The sequence below is a fragment of the Geotrypetes seraphini genome, chromosome 13 (assembly GCF_902459505.1).
Source record: "Geotrypetes seraphini chromosome 13, aGeoSer1.1, whole genome shotgun sequence".
Lineage (NCBI taxonomy): Eukaryota > Metazoa > Chordata > Amphibia > Gymnophiona > Dermophiidae > Geotrypetes > Geotrypetes seraphini.
In genome coordinates, this window is record NC_047096.1 from 21,225,230 (window position 1) to 21,247,156 (window position 21,927).

Consider the following 21,927-nt stretch of genomic DNA (forward strand, 5'->3'; position numbering starts at 1 on the left):
TGCTTTTAAAGAGGTAATAGGTACAGCTCAGAGGTGCTGTGGGAAGTATTAGTTTAACATATAGGAGAAGATTACATAGAGTAAGAGGGCTAATATGTTTGATGAAAGATGCCATGAGATAGATATAGTGTTACGGACTTTAACTAGTGATTAGCTGTGCACTCGGTGGCAAGGTGGGTCTATTTCCCTGGGGGATCTATTGCGTTTAGATCTTGTTTGGTGTTGATAGATGTTGGGACTAGTTGCTGGTAGAGTTTATAGAGTTGAAAAGAAACGTCTTTAGTGTTTTTTTGCAAAACGTGCAGTAGAGAATGACACGGTGACAAAATTCATCCCCGCCCCCCGTGGATAACCGCAAGAAACCATCTCCACATCATTCTATAAGGAGAGAGAGTAGAATCGGAGTATGAATGGACACAGCCACTGACCCTCAGGCCTACAGGAAAACTACCAGGGGCTGCAGAACCTGCAGGCAAGACGAGGTATTGCAGCACACAGGTATGTGTACTCCCCTCCCTCCCTCTTTTCCCATGTGCTCACTTTCGGACCCCCCCCCCCCCCTGACACCAACCCCTCCCTGGGCCGGGCTGGGTCCAATCCCCTAACTACCATTGGCCCTAGTGCTCTAATAGAATCCCCATCCCTCCATGTTGTAAGAGGCAGGAGAGATGCTTACTCCCTCCTGCCTCTGGTCGCCTTTTTTGACGTAGCCTTCAATCCATAATCCTACTCCCTTCTGCCCTAGCCAGCAGATTAACCATTCTCCCTAACTGTATCCATGGCATCCCCGTTGAGCAGGGACTGTCTCCTTCGTGACTCTGTATAGCGCTGTGTACGCCTGGTAGCGCTATAGAAATAATAATAACTAGTAGTAGTAGTAGTATGAGTTTTTGACAGGTACTAGTGACCTGGATTGGCCACCAGGAAGACAGGCTACTGGGCTAGACCCAGTAAGGCTATTCTTTTCTTATGGTGCTGGCTGTATGGGTGTCTCTTTTTATTATGCAGACATGCTGATGACTCCCAACTGGTGATTTAATGAAGCAATCAAAATTATTTCCTTAGTTCAACACAGTGCATGAAGGATATTGCAAAATGCATGAACAAATTTCAAGTTAAACATTGCTTACACCTTAATGACATGAAATGAACCAAGAAAGAGTAGGGACGGTCTTAGGACTGTTGGAGTTCACAGAATGGAAAGTGAGGGGAAGGAACATGTCTATTCTGTAACAAGCTCCAGCGGTCAGTACCTAACCTGGGGGAGGGGGGAGGGGGCACAGAGTTCACCTGCTGATGTTTTGGTTGAGGCCTGTTGGCAATTTGATTTTAAGAACTGAATTGTAATTCAGGGTGAATGTGCCATATTCTAGTATTGTAAACTGCACTGAACTGGTAGCTGCGGGATATAAATGAATTATGTTATGTTATGTTGTTCGACCTATAGCGTTTCTCCAAGTGACAGCTCTACAGATTCCTACTCATGCCTGGACTTTTTTCTGCAGAGGATACAGACGCTGATCTAATGGAATGTGCCCTGGTGATGTTGGGAGGAGCCTTTTCAACACTTAGACATGCTTTAGCAATGCAACATTGCTTCCAAGGAAAGCAGCCTATCATCCCATCTGGAAATTAAAGTCTGTGAGTGCTAATCTTTCCTAGCAGCTCAAAGCAAAGCAAAACACTGCTGCCCTTCTGACGAATCTTATCTCACCTACAGGGCCTTGCTAGACATTTGGCGCCCAGGGCAGAAATTATGGAGAGGGCCCCCCCAATTCCTCTCCTCCTTGCCCCTTCCCCTGATTTCCCCAGGCATCAAATGCCCTCCCATCTAGCATCTCTCCCTTCTTCCTTTGTTCCTTCCCTCCCTCCCCAGTCCCCTCGGGGTGTACCATATGCCTTCCCATCCAGCATCCATCCATTTAAAATTCAGCTGCTCCAGGGGGCCCCATGAGCTAGGATGTCCTTCCCTTCTCCCCAATCTGTTCCAACCCCCCCCCCCCCTTTTATCTTTTGCCGGTGCATCAGTGATTCTCTAGCGCTGCTCACAGATTCCTTGGCACTGCTCCCCTCCCGCGGTCTACCCAAGCAGAAACAGGAAGTTGCTTTAGAGAGGGGTCAATTGTGGCAGGGGAACAGCGATGATGAATCTGTGAACAACGCTAGAGAATCGCTGCCGTGCTATGACCCCTTTGCATTTTAAAAGGTGAGGGGGGGGGGGGAGGCGCTTCGGAATGAGGTGGGGAGAAGGGAAGGACATCCAGGCCCACTGGGGATCCCTGGAGCTGTGGGGCCCAGGGCAATTGTCCTAATTGCCCTCTCCTAACTGTTGGTCCTGCTTACATAGATAAAACGTTAAACCTGAAGGCTGAATAAATGTCAAAAATACACACCTATGCACTCCTATTTTAGTATTAGAAAAGAGAAGAATCCAGCGATTTGAAGGAGTCTGATGGTGCAATTGAAATGAGGGAGAGGTTTGCGAAACTGAGTACAATTTTGTTGTGCTAAACATGTTTATTGCCAGGTTCAGATGAAACAATTACTCTGAAATCTGGAGCAGGTCCAAGCCCGAATCTTGACAAATTTTTGATGCTTGGTCCAGAAATTGTTCTGAGGCCAGGTAAGCATGGCCCATATTCCAATATTAGGCAAGAGATTCTGTTGTCTTTGCAACAATGAATGATTAAATAAACAGCTCAAAATCTGATTTCAGGTGCTGCAGAGAAAGCCAGGAATGGACTCCCTGAAGTCACAAATTTCATTAGGTAACCTGAATGAATTGGCAGTAGCTCCCAATCTGAGCTGCTTGGAAGAAATACCCACAGGTCTCTGGTTAAATTGTGCTGACCAACCCTAGAGCAGATTTACAGGAGCGCGTAACCCAGGGGTCTCAAAGTCCCTCCTTGAGGGCCGCAATCCAGTCGGGTTTTCAGGATTTCCCCAATGACTATGCATGAGATCTATGTGCATTCACTGCTTTCAATGCATAGTCATTGGGGAAATCCTGAAAACCCGACTGGATTGCGGCCCTCAAGGAGGGACTTTGAGATCCCTGGCGTAACCGGAGAGTAAGCCGAATATATATGCTGACTCTGGTGTGTGCAGAGGCAGTCCGGGATGGACCCAGGTCAAGTTTCAAGTTTAATAAAATTTTGATATACCACCTTATCATTTATTTCAAGGTGGTTATACATTTTAAAATAGGGCAGAAACAGATAATATAATTTAACATAACTTTAACAAAATAAACATACACGATTAGATGAAAACAGTGACATACACGACTGGACAAACGGGTACGAGTGAGAAAGAAGGGGAGAACTACAATGATGAAAGAAAAGTAAGATATTAAAGGTATAAACAAAAGGGTGGGGTTAAAAACAAGTAAGTCCAATAGACGTGGACTCGTAAAAGATAAAAAAAAGTTTCCAGGCATTGTCAGTATTCAGTATCAGTCCCTCAATTACTATCTGGGCAAGGAAGGCTGAAGAAATAGCTGTTTTAACTTGCCCAGAATATCAGCTGGCAGCCAGTTAACTTCCAGTGGCCAGGCAAGACCTGCATATTTAGTGCTGGTGCCTGAATTAGGCCTGGCATTGAATATCTGGGCTAAATCACTGACCAAGAGTCTCTGAACAGTGTTATTTCTATGAAGTCTTTCATGGCTATTGATATTTTGTCTGCAGAACCTTCTTCCAAATCTTCTTGAAGATAAAGCTTGAACTGGCTAGACCTCAGGGGCAGAGCCATAGGAGAGGGCATCCGTCCAGCAGCCACAGGCCACTGGCAGGGGTTTCTACCTGATCTGGAGCCTTCCCTCTGACACATTTGCATTTTGCATCAGAGGGAAGGCTTCCAGGTCAGCCACCGGCAGCATGTTGGAACTGCTACCAGCAACCTGAAAAGACACAAATGCTGCTTGAACTGTGTGTGTGTGAGTGTGTGTGTGTGTGTGTGTGGGGAGGGGGGGAATTGGGAAGGGAGGGAAAGAGAGAGGCTGCTATATCGGCTGGGGGGGGGGAGTTGGGAAGGGAGGAAAAGTGAGAAGCTGCATGGGTTGGCGGTGGAGAGGCCCACACACTTTGGACTAATGCCCATCCAAAATTGGCTGTCTGGCTACACTGCTGCCTCCGCTACCAAAGAAATTCCTAGTCGTGTCCTCATAGTTCAGTGTCTTTGGATCTGATGATGTCATGGAATACTAGCAGCCTATAGCACCTTTCCAATACTCACATTTCCGAAGTGTCTTTCCCACTCCCTTCTCCCTCTGAAACATTTCTACTTTTTAACAAACTCTTTGCCAGAGGGAATCCAGCTGTCTCCATTCTGATGCTGTTCCCCGTGGCAAGAAAGCTCCAATTCTGTGGCAGCAGTGCATGCCAGGGACTGAAGCTGCACCAAGCCTTAGGCACCACTGATCTTACTTCGTCATTTGAGTGAGGTCTAGGCCTCGGCTCTCAGCCAGGGAGAAAACATCAAGCAGAGACAGGAAAGGGCAGTGAAAGTTTTAGTTTACAGAGCATTTGTTCCAGTCTGTGAATCAGGATGGTATGGAACTTTCCAAAGAGCAGGAGTGACATATCTCCTGCCTAGAAAGGGGAAAGGAAAGAGGATGGCATTTGATATACCACCTTTCTGTAGTTACTATCAAAGCTGTTTACATCTTATATACAGGGAAAGGGAATTCTACTTTTCACCTATAAAATCAAACACCACCATATTCCTGCCTTTATGGACAAATATTTAATCCCCTACACTTCAACCCGTACACTACGCTCAAATTATCAAGATCTGTTATTGAAAAAGACATGGGGGGAAGCCACTGTTTGCCCTGTATTGGTAGCATGGAATATTGCTACACCTTGGATTTTGGCCAGGTACTAGTGACCTGGATTGGTCTGACCCAGTATGGCTGTGCCAAGTATAGGACAATGAAGCCATTGTAATATCACTGATGAGGTTGGCTCTGAGGAACTGTGAATGAGGCATTATGACATCACAATCTCAGCTCTGGAATGTTGCTCTCATTGGGGTTCCAGAATCTTACTATTCTTTGAGATGCTGGAATGTTATTACTCCTTGGGTTTTGGCCAGTTACTAATGACCTGGATTGGCCACCGTGAGAATGGGCTACTGGGCTTGATGGACCATTGGCCTGACCCAGTAAGGCTATTCTTATGCTCTTAGGCTTGTTGTCCCCTCCATCCAATAAATCTTTTACGACGCCACCAGAAAGTCCATCTTCTCAGTCATAGCACCCTCACTCAGGAACACTCTTCCCCTGCATTTAAAGCAAGAGTCTTCTCTCACCTTATTCAGGACAAAACTCAAAACTTTTTTATTCAAGAATGCCTATGATATCTAATTCAGGAGCCCTTTATCTTTCCCTGAAATAAGATTCATTTCAGGTTTTCAACTCCAAACGCCTCCTTAGAGGCGAATTAACTCTTAATGTTCTATCCATCTCCCTTTATATATATATATATATATATATATATATGTTTTTATCTTGATGTATTTTTTTTTAATTCTACCTCTTGTACCTTCCTCCCCTGTCATGTCAGTCTTAAGTAATATATGTAACCTCCTCCCCCTCCATACTTAATTATCATGTGGTGGAATTTTTTTTTTTAAACTTTTGTTTTAAAATATTTTTATTGACTGTAAACCGTCTAGATAAATTTTGATGGCTGGTATATCAAAGAAATAATAAACAAACAAAACATACTGCCTTTTTGTCATTTCAAAGCTGATATTCAAAGCAGTGGGTACTGGAGGGTTAAATGTCTTGCCCAGAGTCACAAGGAGCTGTAGCGGGAATTGAACCCAGGCGCCCTGGTTCTCAGGCCACTGCACTAACTATTAGCCTATTCCTCCCAGAAAGAATTCCAGGAAAGAGAAGTGGCTCAGACACACATTTCCTCCCTGCCTGTAGAATCAAGTTTCTCTGTTAAAATGCTCATATTTGACAGCTTTACTGATGGGAGAGCAGCAACTGTAATGAAAAAAGTCATAACTTATTTCATGACCACGTGTGAGGGTATTGGGGGTAATGGGATGATATATCGACTTTCTGTGTAGGGTATCTGGTCTCTGTATATTTACCACTAAAAGTATCCTGCTTGTTGCCTGTACCTTGCATGTGCTGTAATGTATTGTGGGATTAATTTGCATGAAATTATTGTTGCTGTGTACTAACGGAAAAAGGGAACTCAAAACAATATGCTGAGTTTTCAAACAGGTAGGCAGGAAATTGTGGGTGCCTAATACAACAGGTCCTATTCTGACTCATGTATATAAAAAAGGATCACCGGCTTCAATCATAAGAAATTTGGTTAGATCAGGGGTGATCCACAGGTCTAATGGGGCCGGTGACAGGTCAATTGCGTGCGGACAAAAACGCGAAGACAACTCAGCGCAAAGACAATACCGTGCAAAGACAATAGTGCGCGAGACAATTGAGCACAAGGATAACTGAGCGTGAGACAATTGAGCGCAACGATAACTGAGTGCAATGACAATTCAGCACGCCCCTAGATGGCGCCTGGCAAACGAAGACCATGCGCACGTTCAGCACGTTAACACGTGATCACGTCACCGCGTTTTCAGTATGGTTCCCTTCACTCTTTGCGTTTTCAATATAAGTCACGTGAATGCATTTTCGTTACTATGGTTACGTGTCCTCATTATATATGTCCTCTCTTTGCGTTTCAGTTGTCCGCGCGTGATTGTCTTGCGCGCAATTGTCTATGAACCAATGGGGCCTGCCTTTGAATTTTAGTTAGCTCGTGAGACCACAGGACCATTACTTTGCAAGAAAAACATTATTAAAATTGATTTCTCTTTCAATTTTTTTTAAAATTAGTTTTGTGGTGTTTTTTTGTTTAATTTTAGCAGAGATGTTGGTGTTTCAAGTTTCCAAATTGAAATGTGCATGGAGACATGGTTCCCATCCTCATTCTCTTCTGATCCATCCCCTTTTGTCTCTATTCACTTTGGATCTATCCTTACAATATGTAGTAATGACTGTTTTGTTACCAAACACCGCAGCTAATAAGACACACTGCTCTCTTTTCAGGCTTGTGGGTGGGGCCATAGGTGATGATATTCTAATACGAAGTGGCAGCGCAGTACTAGAAAGCTAAGTTGCTTACCTGTAACAGTTGTTCTCCGTAGACAGCAGGGGAATGCAGCCATACTTGCCCGCCCTCCATCCCCTCGTCTCGTTCCTTTCATTGCTAGAGACAAAACTGACAAGTTGAGGGGGAGGGGCTGTAGGTGTAGGGACTCTTGCACATGCCCAGTAAACTCAAAAGCTTACCTAGCTAGGGGAGAGCCCCGGCACACAGGCTGTCAGAGGACTTCACCAACGAGTGTGCCTGCATATCCCCTGCTTGTCTATGGAGAACACTTGCTACAGCGCTGGCAGAAGTAGGGATGGCATAGTATTGCTGAAGAGATCCTTCAAGTGCTGACACTGCAGGGCAATGCTAGGAAAGGCAGGGCTGGCTCGGCCTATAGACCAGGTGAGGCACTGGCCCAGGGTGACAGTAATAAAAGGCACCACGATCCCAGATCAGTTTACCTTCAGACACCTAGAGCCATAGATGCAGGACCAGGATTTTCATGCTCCTGACTAGTGCCTGGATCATAAGTGGAGGAAGGTGAGAGTGGAGGGAGAGATAGCAGATTGCAGAGAGGGGGGGGGGAACCAATGGAAAAAGTTGCCTCAGGACACCACAGTCAGCTCTGATGAAAGGCACTGCAGTGCTGGAGATGCTTTCATTCCCGTGCTGACACTGCAGGGTAATATTATGAGAGGCATGGCAATGCCGGAGATGCTGTCATTCCAAGACTATATGTGTCAAAGTCTACTCTAGAGCAATAATACCCAGGTCAGCTACATTGTGCTTTGGAAATGTTTTGTAGTGATTGACAGAATAAAGGACAATGGAAGAATGTTTAAAAGATCAGAGGAATAACCACACAAAGCAACATGTTTTCAAGGTTTCTTCCAAGTGTATATAAATAATGCATAGCACAAACAGCTTCCAGTATCTGCAGACATTAGACACTAAACATGGAAAGCTCCTATTGTACACTTTAGAGTCACGTTCCGTCTCACTTACGCTGTAAACAAGCATTCATTGTAAAGCTCGAGTGGTGCTATGCACACAGCCTATGTACCAGCATGTGGTTAGGCTGCAGGCCCTAAATGAAAAAAAATATTTGATCATCTGTGGCTGCAGCAGGCTCCTACTGAGGCTGGAGTGTAGTCGGGTGTCGGTGAAACATCCCTGAATGGTTGAGATTGGAGGAGTGGTAGGAGAGCAATTTCCCCATTTTAAGGAGAGAAGTAGAGAATGACACGGTGACAAAATTCATCACCGTTCCCGTCCCCACGGATAACCGCGGGAAACCATCTTCATGTCATTCTTTAAGGAGAGAGGGAAGAATCAGAGTATGAATGGCCACAACCACTGACCCGCAAGCTTTGCTTTGAAGAATGCTGGGGCAGAAGGACTGAGGTTAAAACAGACACTACAGAATGACAGTCTCTGGTATCCAGAGCAGATATTGTGATGTCATAATGCCTCATTCCACCAGTGCCTAAGAGCCATTCACATCAGTGATGTCACAATGGCTTCATTATCCTTGGCTCACATAAGAATCAGAGTATGAATGGCCACAACCACTGACCCGCAAGCTTTGCTTTGAAGAATGCTGGTGTAGAAGGACCGAGGTTGAAATAGACACTAGAAAATAACATGGGATTATTTCCTGCGGTTATCCGCGGGGACGGGAACGGTGATGAATTTTGCCACCGTGTCATTCTCTAGAGAGAAGCTCAAATCCTTACCTGAAAGTAAATGTGTTGTAGGTACACTTGAAACATAACAGAGAAAAGAAGAAATGAAGTTTAACGTGCTTATTATAAATCAGCACAAATATATCAGATATTAATTTTTTAGCAGCAACATGGTCAAGTATCAAAACAACAGTTTGGCATTAAAGAAGATCTTACAGCAGTGTACTGAGACATATGACTACCTAATTTCACGCTAAAAATTGCACATACAACACATTTTCTTTCAGGCGATGAGATGTTTCCCTAGAGATGCTTCTTGTCAGTCCTATGGAAGTACTTAGGACCTTGGACAATTGCCAAAAATAGCATGCAGCAGGCTTCTCCTAGGACAAGCAGGATGAGTCAGCCACACAACCATATGTGGCATATGTGGCTGACTCATCCTGCTTGTCCTAGGAGAAAGTGTAGTTACTTACCTGTAACGTAGGTTCTCCGTGGACAGCAGGATAGTCAGCCACACAACCATATGTGGCTGACTCATCCTGCTTGTCCTAGGAGAAAGTGTAGTTACTTACCTGTAATGTAGGTTCTCCGTGGACAGCAGGATAGTCAGCCACACAACCATATGTGGCCGACTATCCTGCTGTCCACGGAGAACCTACGTTACAGGTAAGTAACTACACTATATGGTTGTGTGGCTGACTATCCTGCTGTCCACGGAGAACCTACGTTACAGGTAAGTAACTACACTTTCCCTGATATCCTGTTGTAACCAGGTTTAGGGGACAAGGTGGCAGCTTGCTGGGGGCCTCTTTCCTTTCCTCATCATTCCTGCAAGAATTTCAACCCCCCCTCCCCCCTGGACCCCCTCCAATCCCAGGGAATTCATTAACAAATCATTAACAAAAAGGCACTGAACTACACACAGTCCTGAAAGAGAGAACAATAGGAAGTATAGAAAGAGCAGCAAGGCACAGTGATATAAATACAAAGATAGGAAAGAGTGATACACACAATGACAGGCAAACGTGGGAGACAGGATCACACAGAAGAGTCAGACAGGAGGAGTGATAAATAAAACAGAAGAGCGTTATAAGTGCCTGGCTCTCTATTCTTTCACTCAGATTTTCAAGGCACAAAATATTAGAATAAACTACATTTCAGGATGTTGATTTTCCTGTAACAGTCACAGTAAAAGCCACAACTGCACAGGACGCTCCCGTAACAGCTGCAGAAAGGCTGTTCAGATCCATCAAAATGCACAAAAAGTTCCTTTGACCGTTGCAGGATGCCTGTTAAGAGCAGTCACAAAATGCAGAGGAAGCTCCTTTAACAGTCGCAGATGCAAAGAAAGTCCCTGTAACAGTGGCAGCAAACTTGCTGACAGCAATCGGTAACATGCAAGAAGTTTCTGCTGTTGCCTCAGAGAAATATCTCAGTCCTGGCAGCAGGTCTTTAGATAAAAAAAATGTTTTGAAATAATCTTCACACAAGGTGCTCATCTGATATATACATATATAGACACACACACACATAACATCTCTTCTCTATAATATAGTTTGCATTTCTATGTATATTTTTATAAGTACACACTCACAGCCTTGCAAGTATTTATAATACTTATGCATTATATATATATATAAAAAAAAGCTGTCACAAAATTAACCTTCATGTTTTTCTCCAGAGCTGAAGGGTATTATTAAACATTTTTTCTTATTGTTTTACGTGGAAGCCCTTTGTGGCACTGCATTAACAGTGCCTGCATCAAATTTGCACTCACACACAGTAAGACAGGGGGGTACTCCTGGAGGTGCCTGTTCAGTTTCAGTCTCTCCTCTCTAGATGCCACAGTCCACCTGTGGCTTCAGTGGAGTTCATGAGGCCTTTCACATTCACCATATCCTTCTCCGACTTAGGACATGGAAGGTGCACCCTCCAAAATGCTGGTGTCGTTTATTTCACACGCAAGCTGTCACACACACATACACACAAGTGTGTGTGCATACACACACATAACACGTGCATACATATCAAACCTCCCCCCCCAGCTAAACAGTAAATGACTTAAGAGGTCCTGGGCTCTGTTTCCCCATTCTTTCTGTTGGCTTTATGAGAAACTTCTTTCTTATCTATCTCTCTTCTTTCTTTGCATTGAAGATTCATCATCAGTTCCCTCAAGAGGCAAGATGTCTCTCCTGCTCTTCTCTGGCTCATTGCTGCTCCTTTGTTTGTGTTTTAGCTGCTCAAGAGGGGGCACTACATACGAGAGGATGGACTGGAGAGCTCGTAGAACAGCACATAAGCATCACTACTTCGTACCTGGCTGGAGGCCATGGGAGTAACTCTGTGGGTAGAAAATAAAGAAGACAGAGTTACAGGGAGGAAAAGAAAGGATGGAAGGAGAGAAATACAAATCAAAATCCAAAACTTCACTCTTCGGTAAACTTAAAAATTGTGCCTTATCATATCCAATTTTACTAAATGATACACTGGTACCTCAGGTTACTACAAAGCGTGTTTTAGATATAATATTAGATTCTACTCTTTCATTTAAGGCACAGATATCTTCCGTTGTACAAAGGATTGGGACTTGTACACTGTCTTTTTGTAGTTATACAACCATGCTCAAAGTGGTTTTACATATAGGTACTTCATGCATTTTCCCTATCTGTCCTGGTGGGCTCGAAATCTATTTAATGTGCCTGGGGCAGTGGTGGATTAAGTGACTTACTCAGGGTCACAGGGAGCAGTGTGGGGATTGAAGCCACAACCTCAGGGTGCTGAGGCTGTAGCTCTAACCATTGTGCCACACTCGTCTCCTTTATTTTAACCTTCAACTGTCCATGCTCTTGTCAATCGTACTACTGTAATTCGTTGTGTAACGGTATTCAGGTAAAAGAACTTAAACGACTTCAACTGATCCAAAATACTGCAATAAAACTAATAACAGGTCATAAAAATACGATCATGTTACTCCATTACTTAAATCAGCTCATTGGTTACCTGTATCACACCGTATTACTTATAAAATTCTTCTCTTAATATTCAAAATTCATTCTACAGATACTCTATTATTTCTCAGTAAATTCTTAACACCTTATACTCCCTCTCGAGCACTTAATAATAATAATAATCATAACTTTATTTTTGTATACCGCCATACCCAGAGAGTGCTAGGCGGTTCACATTTGTTAGTCAAGTTACAAGTGGTTCATGACAATTGAACAGAGTTGCAAGCAATGAAGTAGTTGAGGTTGGGTAGAGAGGGAAGGAGTAGGTCAAGGAGGGGGAATAAGGGGAATGTAGGTTGGGTGAGTACAGAAGAGGGGGAGTTGTAGGTTTCGGTTCGTTGAGGGGGCGATTAAGGGTCGTTTCCATTAAATAGATGAGTTTTAAGTAATTTTCTAAATCCGAGGTAGGTGGGGGCCTCGAGGACCATTTGGGCTAGCCATGTGTTCAGTTTGGCGGCCTGGAAGGCAAAGGTTTTGTCAATCAAAGCCGTCTAGTAGTGCCTACGTTTAGGGAGATATTTTTAGATTCCACATGTTATTCCATTTTCTCTGTCCAGGGTCCCGGATTATGGAATCTTGACACAATCCTAGATGAAGAAAACCTGCGTGATCCCCACCAACACGGGTTCACCCAGGGTAGATCCTGCCAATCTAATCTAATTAGCTTTTTTGACTGGGTTACTAGACAACTGGATGCCGGAGAGTCACTGGACGTGGTGTATTTGGACTTCAGTAAAGCATTTGATAGCGTCCCACACCGAAGATTATTGAACAAGCTGAAATCGATAGGATTAGGAGACACTCTAACCACATGGGTTGGGGATTGGCTAAGTGGTAGACTTCAGAGGGTGGTGGTGAACGGTACCCCATCTGAAGCGTCGGACGTGATCAGTGGAGTGCCGCAGGGCTCAGTCCTGGGCCCGATTCTATTCAACTTATTCATAAGAGATATGACGCAAGGACTTAAAGGAAGGGTATCACTGTTCGCCGACGACGCCAAACTTTGCAACATAGTAGGCAAAAGCTTGTTACCTGATAATATGACACAGGACCTACTGCTACTGGAACGATGGTCAACTACTTGGCAGCTAGGCTTCAATGCTAAAAAATGCAAGATAATGCACCTGGGTAAGAGAAACCCTCGCAGAACTTATGTACTAAATGGTGAGACCTTGGTTAGGACCACGGCAGAACGCGATCTAGGGGTGATCGTTAGTGATGACATGAAGGCTGCCAATCAAGTGGAGAAGGCTTCCTCCAGGGCAAGACAAATGATGGGTTGTATCCGTAGAGGTTTTGTCAGCAGGAGACCTGAAGTCATGATGCCTTTATACAGATCTATGGTAAGGCCTCACTTGGAGTACTGTGTTCAGTTCTGGAGACCACACTACCGTAAGGACATGCTGAGGATCGAGTCGGTTCAGCGAATGGCCACCAGGATGGTCTTGGGGCTCAAAGATCTCACGTATGAAGAAAGACTAAAAAAATTGCGGCTGTACTCACTTGAGGAAAGAAGAGAGAGGGGAGACATGATTGAAACATATAAGTACATCACAGGTCGTATCGAGTCGAAAGATGATATCTTCTGTCTCATGGGACCCTCGACCACCAGAGGGCACCCGCTGAAGATCAGGGGAGGGAAGTTTCATGGTGACTCCAGAAAGTACTTCTTCACCGAAAGAGTAGTGGATCACTGGAACAGACTCCCACCGCAGGTGATTGAGGCCAGCAGCATGACGGATTTTAAGAGAAAATGGGATACTCACGTGGGATCTTTAAGGGAGTGAATTCAGGGGGGCGGATACTTGGTATGGGCAGACTTGGTGGGCTATAGCCCTTTTCTGCTGCCATTTTCTATGTTTCTATGTTTCTATGTTACATGCGTGATGTCACTGCGTTGCGTCCAAGCATGTGCGGAAGCCCCATCCCAATGCGATTTTGTCAGGAAGCTTTTCAAAACCCAGAAAAAATGTCGGATTTTGAAAAGCCGTCCGGGGAAATCCATACGCCTGGTAACCCTATCCTGGATCCTTACAGACCCCTTCTTTAGAGAGAAGAGTTGTGGGGGACAGATAGGTTACACAGAAAGACAGAAATTTGTGGAGGTAGACATAGAGGGAGACAAAAATGTGTGTTATAGGAAGAGGGGGATAGAGAAATGAAGACAATCACAGGAAGAGACTTTTAATAATACAGAGTGTGCACAGCTAGTTCAAATGTATCCAATACCTTAGGTATGCCCCTCTCCCCCCATATCCATCATTTCCCCTTCCTTTTCCTACCCCCTTTGTGTCAAGCATCACTCCTTCCCTTCCTTACTCTCCCAACTCCAGCATCGCCCCTTCCATTCCCCCTTAAGTGCCCACCATCACCCCTTCCCTTCTCTGACCCCAGGTGCCAAGCCTCTCTCTTTCCCTCCCAGCCCCAAGTGCCCAGCCTCTCCCCTTCTCTTTCCCTTAGGTGTCTGACATCACCTCTTTCCTACCCTCCCACCATCTACTATTCCCTGTCCTATTCCATGTCCAACATCTCTCTTTCACTTCCATACCCTACTCCCATTAACATGTCCAGCATCTCCCCTTTCCCTCACCAAACCTCTTTCACCCCTCCTCACATTTTCTGGCACTGCATCACTCCAGGCCTGCAGTTCTGAGCCACAATCAGTGCTGCTGGTGGAGTGCCTTGACCATCTGCAAATGCTGTATCCTGTTCCTTATGAATTTCCAGTTTCAGAGGGGGTGAAGCACAGTAGGCCTGAGCCTCATGGCAGCCTAAGGTCCTATACTGGCCAGACTAAGTCTTGTTTAATGATGGTGACTGTCACAGTCTTCCCAAATTGTTCCAACCTAGGCAGACCAGTAGTCAGTCTAGTAGTCAGGCTAAACTAAACCTTAAGTTTATATACTCCATAAAGATAAAGCTGGGCTAGCCCTACGTGTGTGATAAAGGAGGTGGGTAGAGCCATAGAGCATCCCTTGTATTCATTTGAAGGTTGACTGCCATCTTACCGTGAATCATTGAACATGTGCCACTCGCCAGACAAAGGGTTCTTGCAATATGCTGTGTAATGTCCACCCATGGTAGTGCCAGAATGGTTGGAGACTGCGTAGAGGTTATAGACAGCATGGGCTGGGGAACAGTACAAGAAGGATAATGTGAAAGTCTATACTGATACCAAAGTTGAGGTGAGCATCTCACTCCATTTCACTCAGCCTTACTATGTACAATGCCAAATTAACTCATGTTCCCTTAGGTGCAAACTAATGTCAAAACCAGCCTTCCACTCACCCTCTCCCCTAGTTTACATCTCCCTTTTTCCTCATCCACCTGCCCAAAAGCACAAACTCACCACTGTTATCCGATGAGAATTCCCTAAGTTCCAGGTCCTTCAGGGGGAAGTTTATAAAGGTGGAGAGTTTGCTAGTTCGGATTCTGGCCTCAGAGAACCTTTTTAGATCTGGAAAAGACTGTAGTCAAGGAAAGTCCAAGATACAAGTAAAAGTAGGAGCCAGGGAAGAGCCTGTGATGGAGAGGAAAGGGAGCAAGTGGCTCTTATAAAATTGCCCAAGGGCGCACACATGTACAAAGAAAACATATGTCCCGATTTTATACACAGCGCCTAAAACATAGGCACCGAGGAAGGCAGCACATAGTGCATGTCAATCATTAGTTAGGCACTGTTTATAGAATCACGCCTATTGGTGTCTAAATTGGACTTAAGCGTCGGTAGGCGTCAAAACCTTGACACCCCCTATTTATGCCAAGATTTTCTTGGCCTAAATACTGGTGCCTAAGTTCAGGCCTGCCCATAACCATGCCCACTTTTTGGTGAGCACCTTGGACTAGGTGCCTACCTCAAAGTTGCAGGCACCTACTGAGTTAAGCACCTACTGACCAACTAATTTCAATTTAAGCTAATTAAGCTTGTTATCGGCGCCGATTAAGCTTTTTAAATAATTAAGATAGGCATCTAGATTGGCTAAATGCACCAATCTAGGCACCTAACTTTGGGCATTCTTTACAGAAGCTGGGCCTTAGCATCTACTTTTATGCAGATCCATATCCAAACAAATTAACTGAACCCTTAATCAATTATTAACATTAATTGACACTTATTAGGATTTAGGCATGGATCAGCCTATGCACTATTCTATAACCTTAGCCCCCTCTTCTATTAAACTGCGTTAGCAGTTTGTAGCATAGAGAGCCATGCTGAATGGCCTGCGCTGCTCCCGACGCTCATAGGAACTTATCTCATGCACAACTCAAAAGGGCCATGGGAAGGGCATGAGCAGAACAGGGTTGTTCCCAAAATTTAGGCACAGTGTCACAGAATAGGGCTATTTTTGTGCCCAACTGCCATTGGTTGTGCCAGCATTTTTACCAGATTTCAGCAGGCAAATTTGCACACAGGAATCCTTACTAAGCGCCAGTTCTATAAAGGTTGCTTAGTGCTAAGCAACATTTATAGAACTGGCGCTTAGTGCGAATCATAATGGAAACTAAGTTTAGGTAGTATTTACTGACTCAGGCCCTACTTGCCTGGGCTTTCCTAGTGGTGGGATTAGCAGTTATGTACGTACTTTACAAACCAAGGGCCCAATGTTCAAAAGAGTTCAAAAGGCAGCAGAAAGGATCCTGAAAATAGGGCAGAAATTTGAGCCTAAATTTAAGAGCTCAGTATTTTTGGAATATCAGGCAAAACATTTTCTGAGTGGATTAAAATGGTTTGAATTGAAATTTACATTTCATTATTGAGATAGACATGTCTTTATGTGTTTTGGATTTTGGCCTTTATAAAATAGGCACGATGGGGGAAATTCTGCACATGGCATCTAAAAAGATAGGTGCCTACTGTGTGTCAATCACGCTTAAAGGCCTATATTATAGCATTTGTCAGTGACCAATGCACGTATAATTGCTCTATGTATATTTTTTAAAAAAGTTATACAGATAGCATTAGGCCATTTAAATCAATAAGTTGGCCAGTATTACCCATAGAAAGGCCAAGGGGCTGGGTGAAAAAGGTATCCAGCTAGATTACTGCAACGCCATCTATTTAAATCTATCAAAAAAAAGTATTCTAAGACTCCAGCTAATCCAGAATTCTGCAGCCAAACTGATCTTCTCAAAACGCATGTCTGACCATGCCTCCCCACTCCTTGCCAAACTTCACTGGCTCCCAATAATCTCCAGAATCCATTTCAAATGTTCCTGCCTGGCTTTCAGGATCATTCACGGAATCCTGCCTCCTCTTATCCCACTGTCTTTCAACTCCTCCAGTCCCGACTCCTCCAGAACTGCCCAAAGGCTTAAACTAGCCTTCCCCTCTCCACGCGGCATCCACTATTCAGGCAAACTGGGAAAATCCCTTCTCTTCAAAATCACAGGTCTTTGGAACGACCTCACCACCCCGCTGCGGAACCTGAGCTCCCTTCAGTTATTCCGCAAACACCTGAAAACCTGGCTTTTCAGCAAATTGTAGCTCTATCCTTCCCCCCTTTCTCTCCCCCCTTCTACACATAAGTTCATGTAATCCTTTTTCTTCTTCTCTACCCACTATTTTAAGTTCTTGTAAACCGTGTCGAGCTCCATTCTCATGGAGATGATGCGGTATATAAACTTAAGGTTTAGATTAGATTAGATTAGCTAGTGGTGATGATATTCAGTTTTTAAATTAGGTCTGTCAAATAGTAGTTCAAAACCAGTGGTCTCAAACTCGCGGCCCGGTGGCCCGGAGGCCCTCAGTATGTTTATCATAATCACAAAAGCAAAATAAAACAGTTTCTTAATCATATGTCTCTTTAGCTATAAATTACAATATTATTATTAAGACTTAGACAAAAAGGAAAGATTTATAAACTATAAAGAGCAAAATTGTCATTTCTTTAATAAGACGTTCGCTATTTTTTCTGAGGCCCTCCAAATACCTACAAATCCAAAATGTGGCCCTGCAAAGGGTTTGAGTTTGAGACCACTGTTCTAAACTAAACATAGGGGGGGGGGGGGAAATTCTTTAAGGGGTGCCTAAATAAATAGATGCCTAACTTAATTAGTAAATTGGCTTCAATAATGAACTTTAAGAAGCTCATAATCGGAAAAAAAAAAAAAACATTTAATTGAGAGATAAACGCCTATTTTAGGTGTGATTGTACAAAAGATAGGTCACATGGGCCCAAATTCTGTAACCGGCGCCTAATGTTAGGCACCTATTTTGGAGGCGCCCAACTAGATAGGTAACAAGCTCAATTAAGCTTTTTAATCATCAATAATTGAAATTTAGGTGCCTATCAAGAAAGAGCGATACTGTAACAAGGCACCTCTAAAAATGTAGGTGGCCTTCCAAAAAATAGGCGCTATGCATGTTAGATATGGGCGTGGCTACATGTCAGGCGCCCTGTTGCAGAATTGCTGCTCTTAAGCATGCTTAAGCGCTCGCGTGGCCTCTTAATTTTTAGCTATGCCTAGAGCTGGCCTATTTATTGGGTGCCTCCAAAATAGGTGCCGCTCAGTGCGATTCACTAAACAGCAACCAATTGTGCTGTTTAAAAGGAATGCCACCGAGAGGTTAGAAAAGCAAAAGGGAAATACGAAGAGGGGCTGGCATTCTTCAGTTACGTTAAGGGGAAGCGACCAGCAATAGAAGAGGTGGGGCCGTTGGACGATGGGGATAGGAAGGGAGTGATTAAGGAGGATAAAGAGGTAGCTGAGAGGTTGAACACGTTCTTCTCGTCGGTTTTCACGAGAGAAGACACATCTAATATACCGGACTCAGAGGAGCTCATGAGTGGGGAACAGGCTGAAAAATTGGAGCACATAGAGGTAAGTAAGGAGGATGTCCTCAAACAGATAGACAGGTTAAAATGCGGCAAATCACCGGGCCCAGACGGGATCCACCCAAGGGTTCTGAAGGAACTAAGACAAGAAATAGCGGGCACAATCCAACATGTTTGCAGCCTATCCTTGAAAACTGGAGAGGTACCAGAGGACTGGAAATTGGCAAATGTCACACCCATCTTCAAGAAGGGATCGAGGGGTGACCCCGGGAACTACAGGCCAGTGAGCCTGACTTCAATAATAGGGAAAATGGTGGAAGCTATGATCAAGGACGGCATTTGCGAGCACATCGAGAGAAATGGCCTACTGAGAACAAGCCAGCACGGATTCTGTAAGGGAAGGTCATGCCTAACAAACCTTCTGTACTTCTTTGAGGGAATAAGCAGTCGGGTGGGCAATGGGGAACCCATAGACATCATTTACCTCGATTTTCAAAAGGCTTTCGACAAGGTGCCACATGAAAGGCTGCTTAGGAAGCTGTGGAACCACGGGGTGGGAGGGGATGTGCACAGATGGATCAAGCACTGGTTGTCGGGTAGACTGCAGAGGGTCGGAGTAAAGGGCCAATATTCTGACTGGCGGGGAGTCACGAGCGGTGTGCCACAGGGATCGGTGCTGGGGCCGTTACTCTTCAACATATTCATCAATGACCTAGAAAAGGAGGTTATAAAATTTGCAGACGATACCAAACTGTGCGGCAGAGTTAGGTCCAGGGAGGAGTGTGAGGACCTGCAAAGGGACCTGGACAAGCTGGAAGACTGGGCAAACAAATGGCAAATGCGCTTTAACGTGGAAAAATGTAAGGTCATGCATATAGGGAAAAAGAATCCGTTGTTCAACTACAAATTGGGGGGGCATTGTTTGGAGACAGCGGTCTTGAGAGGGACTTGGGTGTGCTGGTAGATGCATCACTAAAGCCATCTGCACAGTGCGCAGCAGCCTCGAAAAAAGCCAACAGGATGCTGGGCATCATAAAGAGGGGCATAACAACCAGGACGCGGGAAGTCATCATGCCATTGTATCGAGCGATGGTGCGTCCACATCTGGAATACTGCGTTCAATATTGGTCGCCGTACCTCAAGAAGGACATGGCGGTACTTGAGAGAGTCCAAAGGAGAGCAACCAAACTGGTAAGAGGGCTGGAACACTGCCCATACGCCGAGAGGTTGGATAGGCTGGGGCTCTTCTCTCTGGAAAAAAGGAGGCTCAGGGGAGATATGATAGAGACCTTCAAGATCATGAGGGGCATGGAGAGGGTGGATAGGGACAGATTCTTCAGACTGAAGGGGACAACAGGTACGAGGGGGCATTCGGAGAAACTGAAGGGAGATAGGTTCAAAACAAATGCAAGGAAGTTATTTTTCACCCAAAGGGTCGTGGACACTTGGAATGCGCTACCGGAGGAAGTGATCAGGCAGAGTACAGTACAAGGATTCAAACAGGGATTGGACGGATTCCTGAGGGATAAAGGGATCGTTGGATACTGAAAGAGGTGCTGGGATGTATCACAGGTATAGAAAGCTAACCAGGTAATAAGTATAGAAACCCAACCAGGTCGTGCATGTGCAAGACCGGAGGGTTAGGACTTCGATGGGAAGCTAGGACTTAAATGGGAAACCAAGGTGGCAAGGGACCCCTTCTGGAGATTCAGACAGGTCGTGACCTGTTTGGGCCGCCGCGGGAGCGGACTGCTGGGCAGGATGGACCTATGGTCTGACCCGGCGGAGGCACTGCTTATGTTCTTATGCTTGAATCGCGCTGAATGGTGCCTATATCGGCGCCTAACTTTTGGGCGCTTCTTATAGAATATGCCCCATGGTGCCTAGCGGCACCTACCACCAAAGTAGGCATGTTTAGGGGTAGAAAAAGACTTAGGTGCCACTAGGTGCGATTCTCTAAAATACTTAGGTGCCTATAATGTAGGCCTTTAAAACCCTGGACTATATTACAGGCGCCTAGGTTTTAAGTTAGATGCTGTTAAGCACAATTGTATAATGTGTGCCTAAGTGTGACTGACATGCAATAAGGTCTGGATTCTCCATAGGGCATTGATATCAGCAGCTGCCCAAAAAGCAGCCTTTGATTACGTGCCAATCACATGACGGCGCCCTATGGAGAATCGCACCTCCATGAAAGATTAGGTACTGGAAATGGAGGCCAGAGTTTTTCTGGCCCATAGTGGCAGCGTGGTGAATGTACTATCCATATATTCGGTGTGTTCAATATACAGTATGAATTAAGGTAAAGGATGGTAATTATTTAACTCAATTCGGTCACCATACTAGCTGAATATTGACCTCTAGGTGTTTAATGCCAAGGAAAAGAATGTAATATAGGTGAATGAAAAGCAGAATTATATTTAGACTTTCAAGTTTCAGGAAAATTTTCAGCTAAAAATTTAGGCATCTAAGTTCAGCTGAAAATTCTCCTCCACTTAGTAACCTATGAAATTAGGACTCTAAGTGAAGGAATGAAGAGTTTATGAAAATGCAGCCTACAGTATCATCCATGTACCTACATAGTATCCATCTCTTTATCAGAGGATATTATACATGGGTGGATAATGATAGATAGATGAACATTATCCACCCATGTATAGTTTCCTCTGATATTCATATATCTGTACAATTTGATGGATATTATAGGCAGCATTGACCTATCCATATATATATATATATCCATATATATATATCTCCATATCTATATATATATATGGATAGGTCAATGCTGCCTATAATATCCATCAAATTGTACAGATTGTGTCTGCACTCTCACTCTTATATGTGTGCACATTCACTTGTCCCACTCCCTCTTTCTAAGGCATAAGAAAATGTACAGGATATGGAGTACAAGGATCCTTGGAAACTTCTGGATGGTGAATTTCTTTGTGCATTTTCTCCGGACTTTACAGCGATAGCATGTCTGAAAAACACAAGAGCAAGATGGAACGATCACCAGAAGTTGACACCACTTTGGGAGTAAACTTCCAATACAGCACCTAAATGGAAAATTTTTCGTATACTTTTAAACCTCATAAAACAAGATGATTTCCTTTGCATACTACGTGCGAATATTGTTTTTAATCTATCAAGGTCATACAACGTTTGAGTGCAATAAATCCTTCAACTCCTCTTCAGTTCTCCATCTCCCATTACTGGCCTATCTTTTTCCAATTGTAGGGCTCCTTTTACCAAACTACAGAAGAGCTTCTTACTGTGGGGTCAGCGAGGTAAATGCTCCAGTGCTCATTCAATTCCTATGAGTATT

General features: G+C 44.3%; 1 protein-coding gene and 1 long non-coding RNA gene across 9 annotated transcripts in view; one reads left to right on the forward strand and one right to left on the reverse strand.

Moving 5' to 3' along the window:
• The first annotated feature begins 1,460 nt into the window (after positions 1–1,460).
• On the forward strand, positions 1,461–21,603 carry LOC117347472. The gene is made up of 3 exons (XR_004536799.1): positions 1,461–1,641; positions 11,052–11,251; positions 21,481–21,603. It is a non-coding gene; the product is annotated as an uncharacterized LOC117347472 (long non-coding RNA).
• Positions 9,496–21,927, reverse strand: part of USP2 (ubiquitin specific peptidase 2) — a 97,909-nt gene continuing 85,477 nt past the window's right edge. For 7 of the 8 annotated variants that reach the window (XM_033918469.1, XM_033918467.1, XM_033918465.1 and 4 more), the window contains 4 exons: positions 21,504–21,582; positions 15,173–15,280; positions 14,832–14,952; positions 9,496–11,156 (listed from right to left, as the gene is read on the reverse strand). In XM_033918469.1, the coding sequence (XP_033774360.1) occupies positions 11,069–11,156; positions 14,832–14,952; positions 15,173–15,280; positions 21,504–21,582 (396 nt within the window). In that variant the 3' untranslated portion in view covers positions 9,496–11,068. Of the gene's footprint in view, positions 11,157–14,831; positions 14,953–15,172; positions 15,281–21,496; positions 21,583–21,927 lie in introns of all 8 variants that reach the window. The other variant, XM_033918470.1, reaches the window with a different exon arrangement.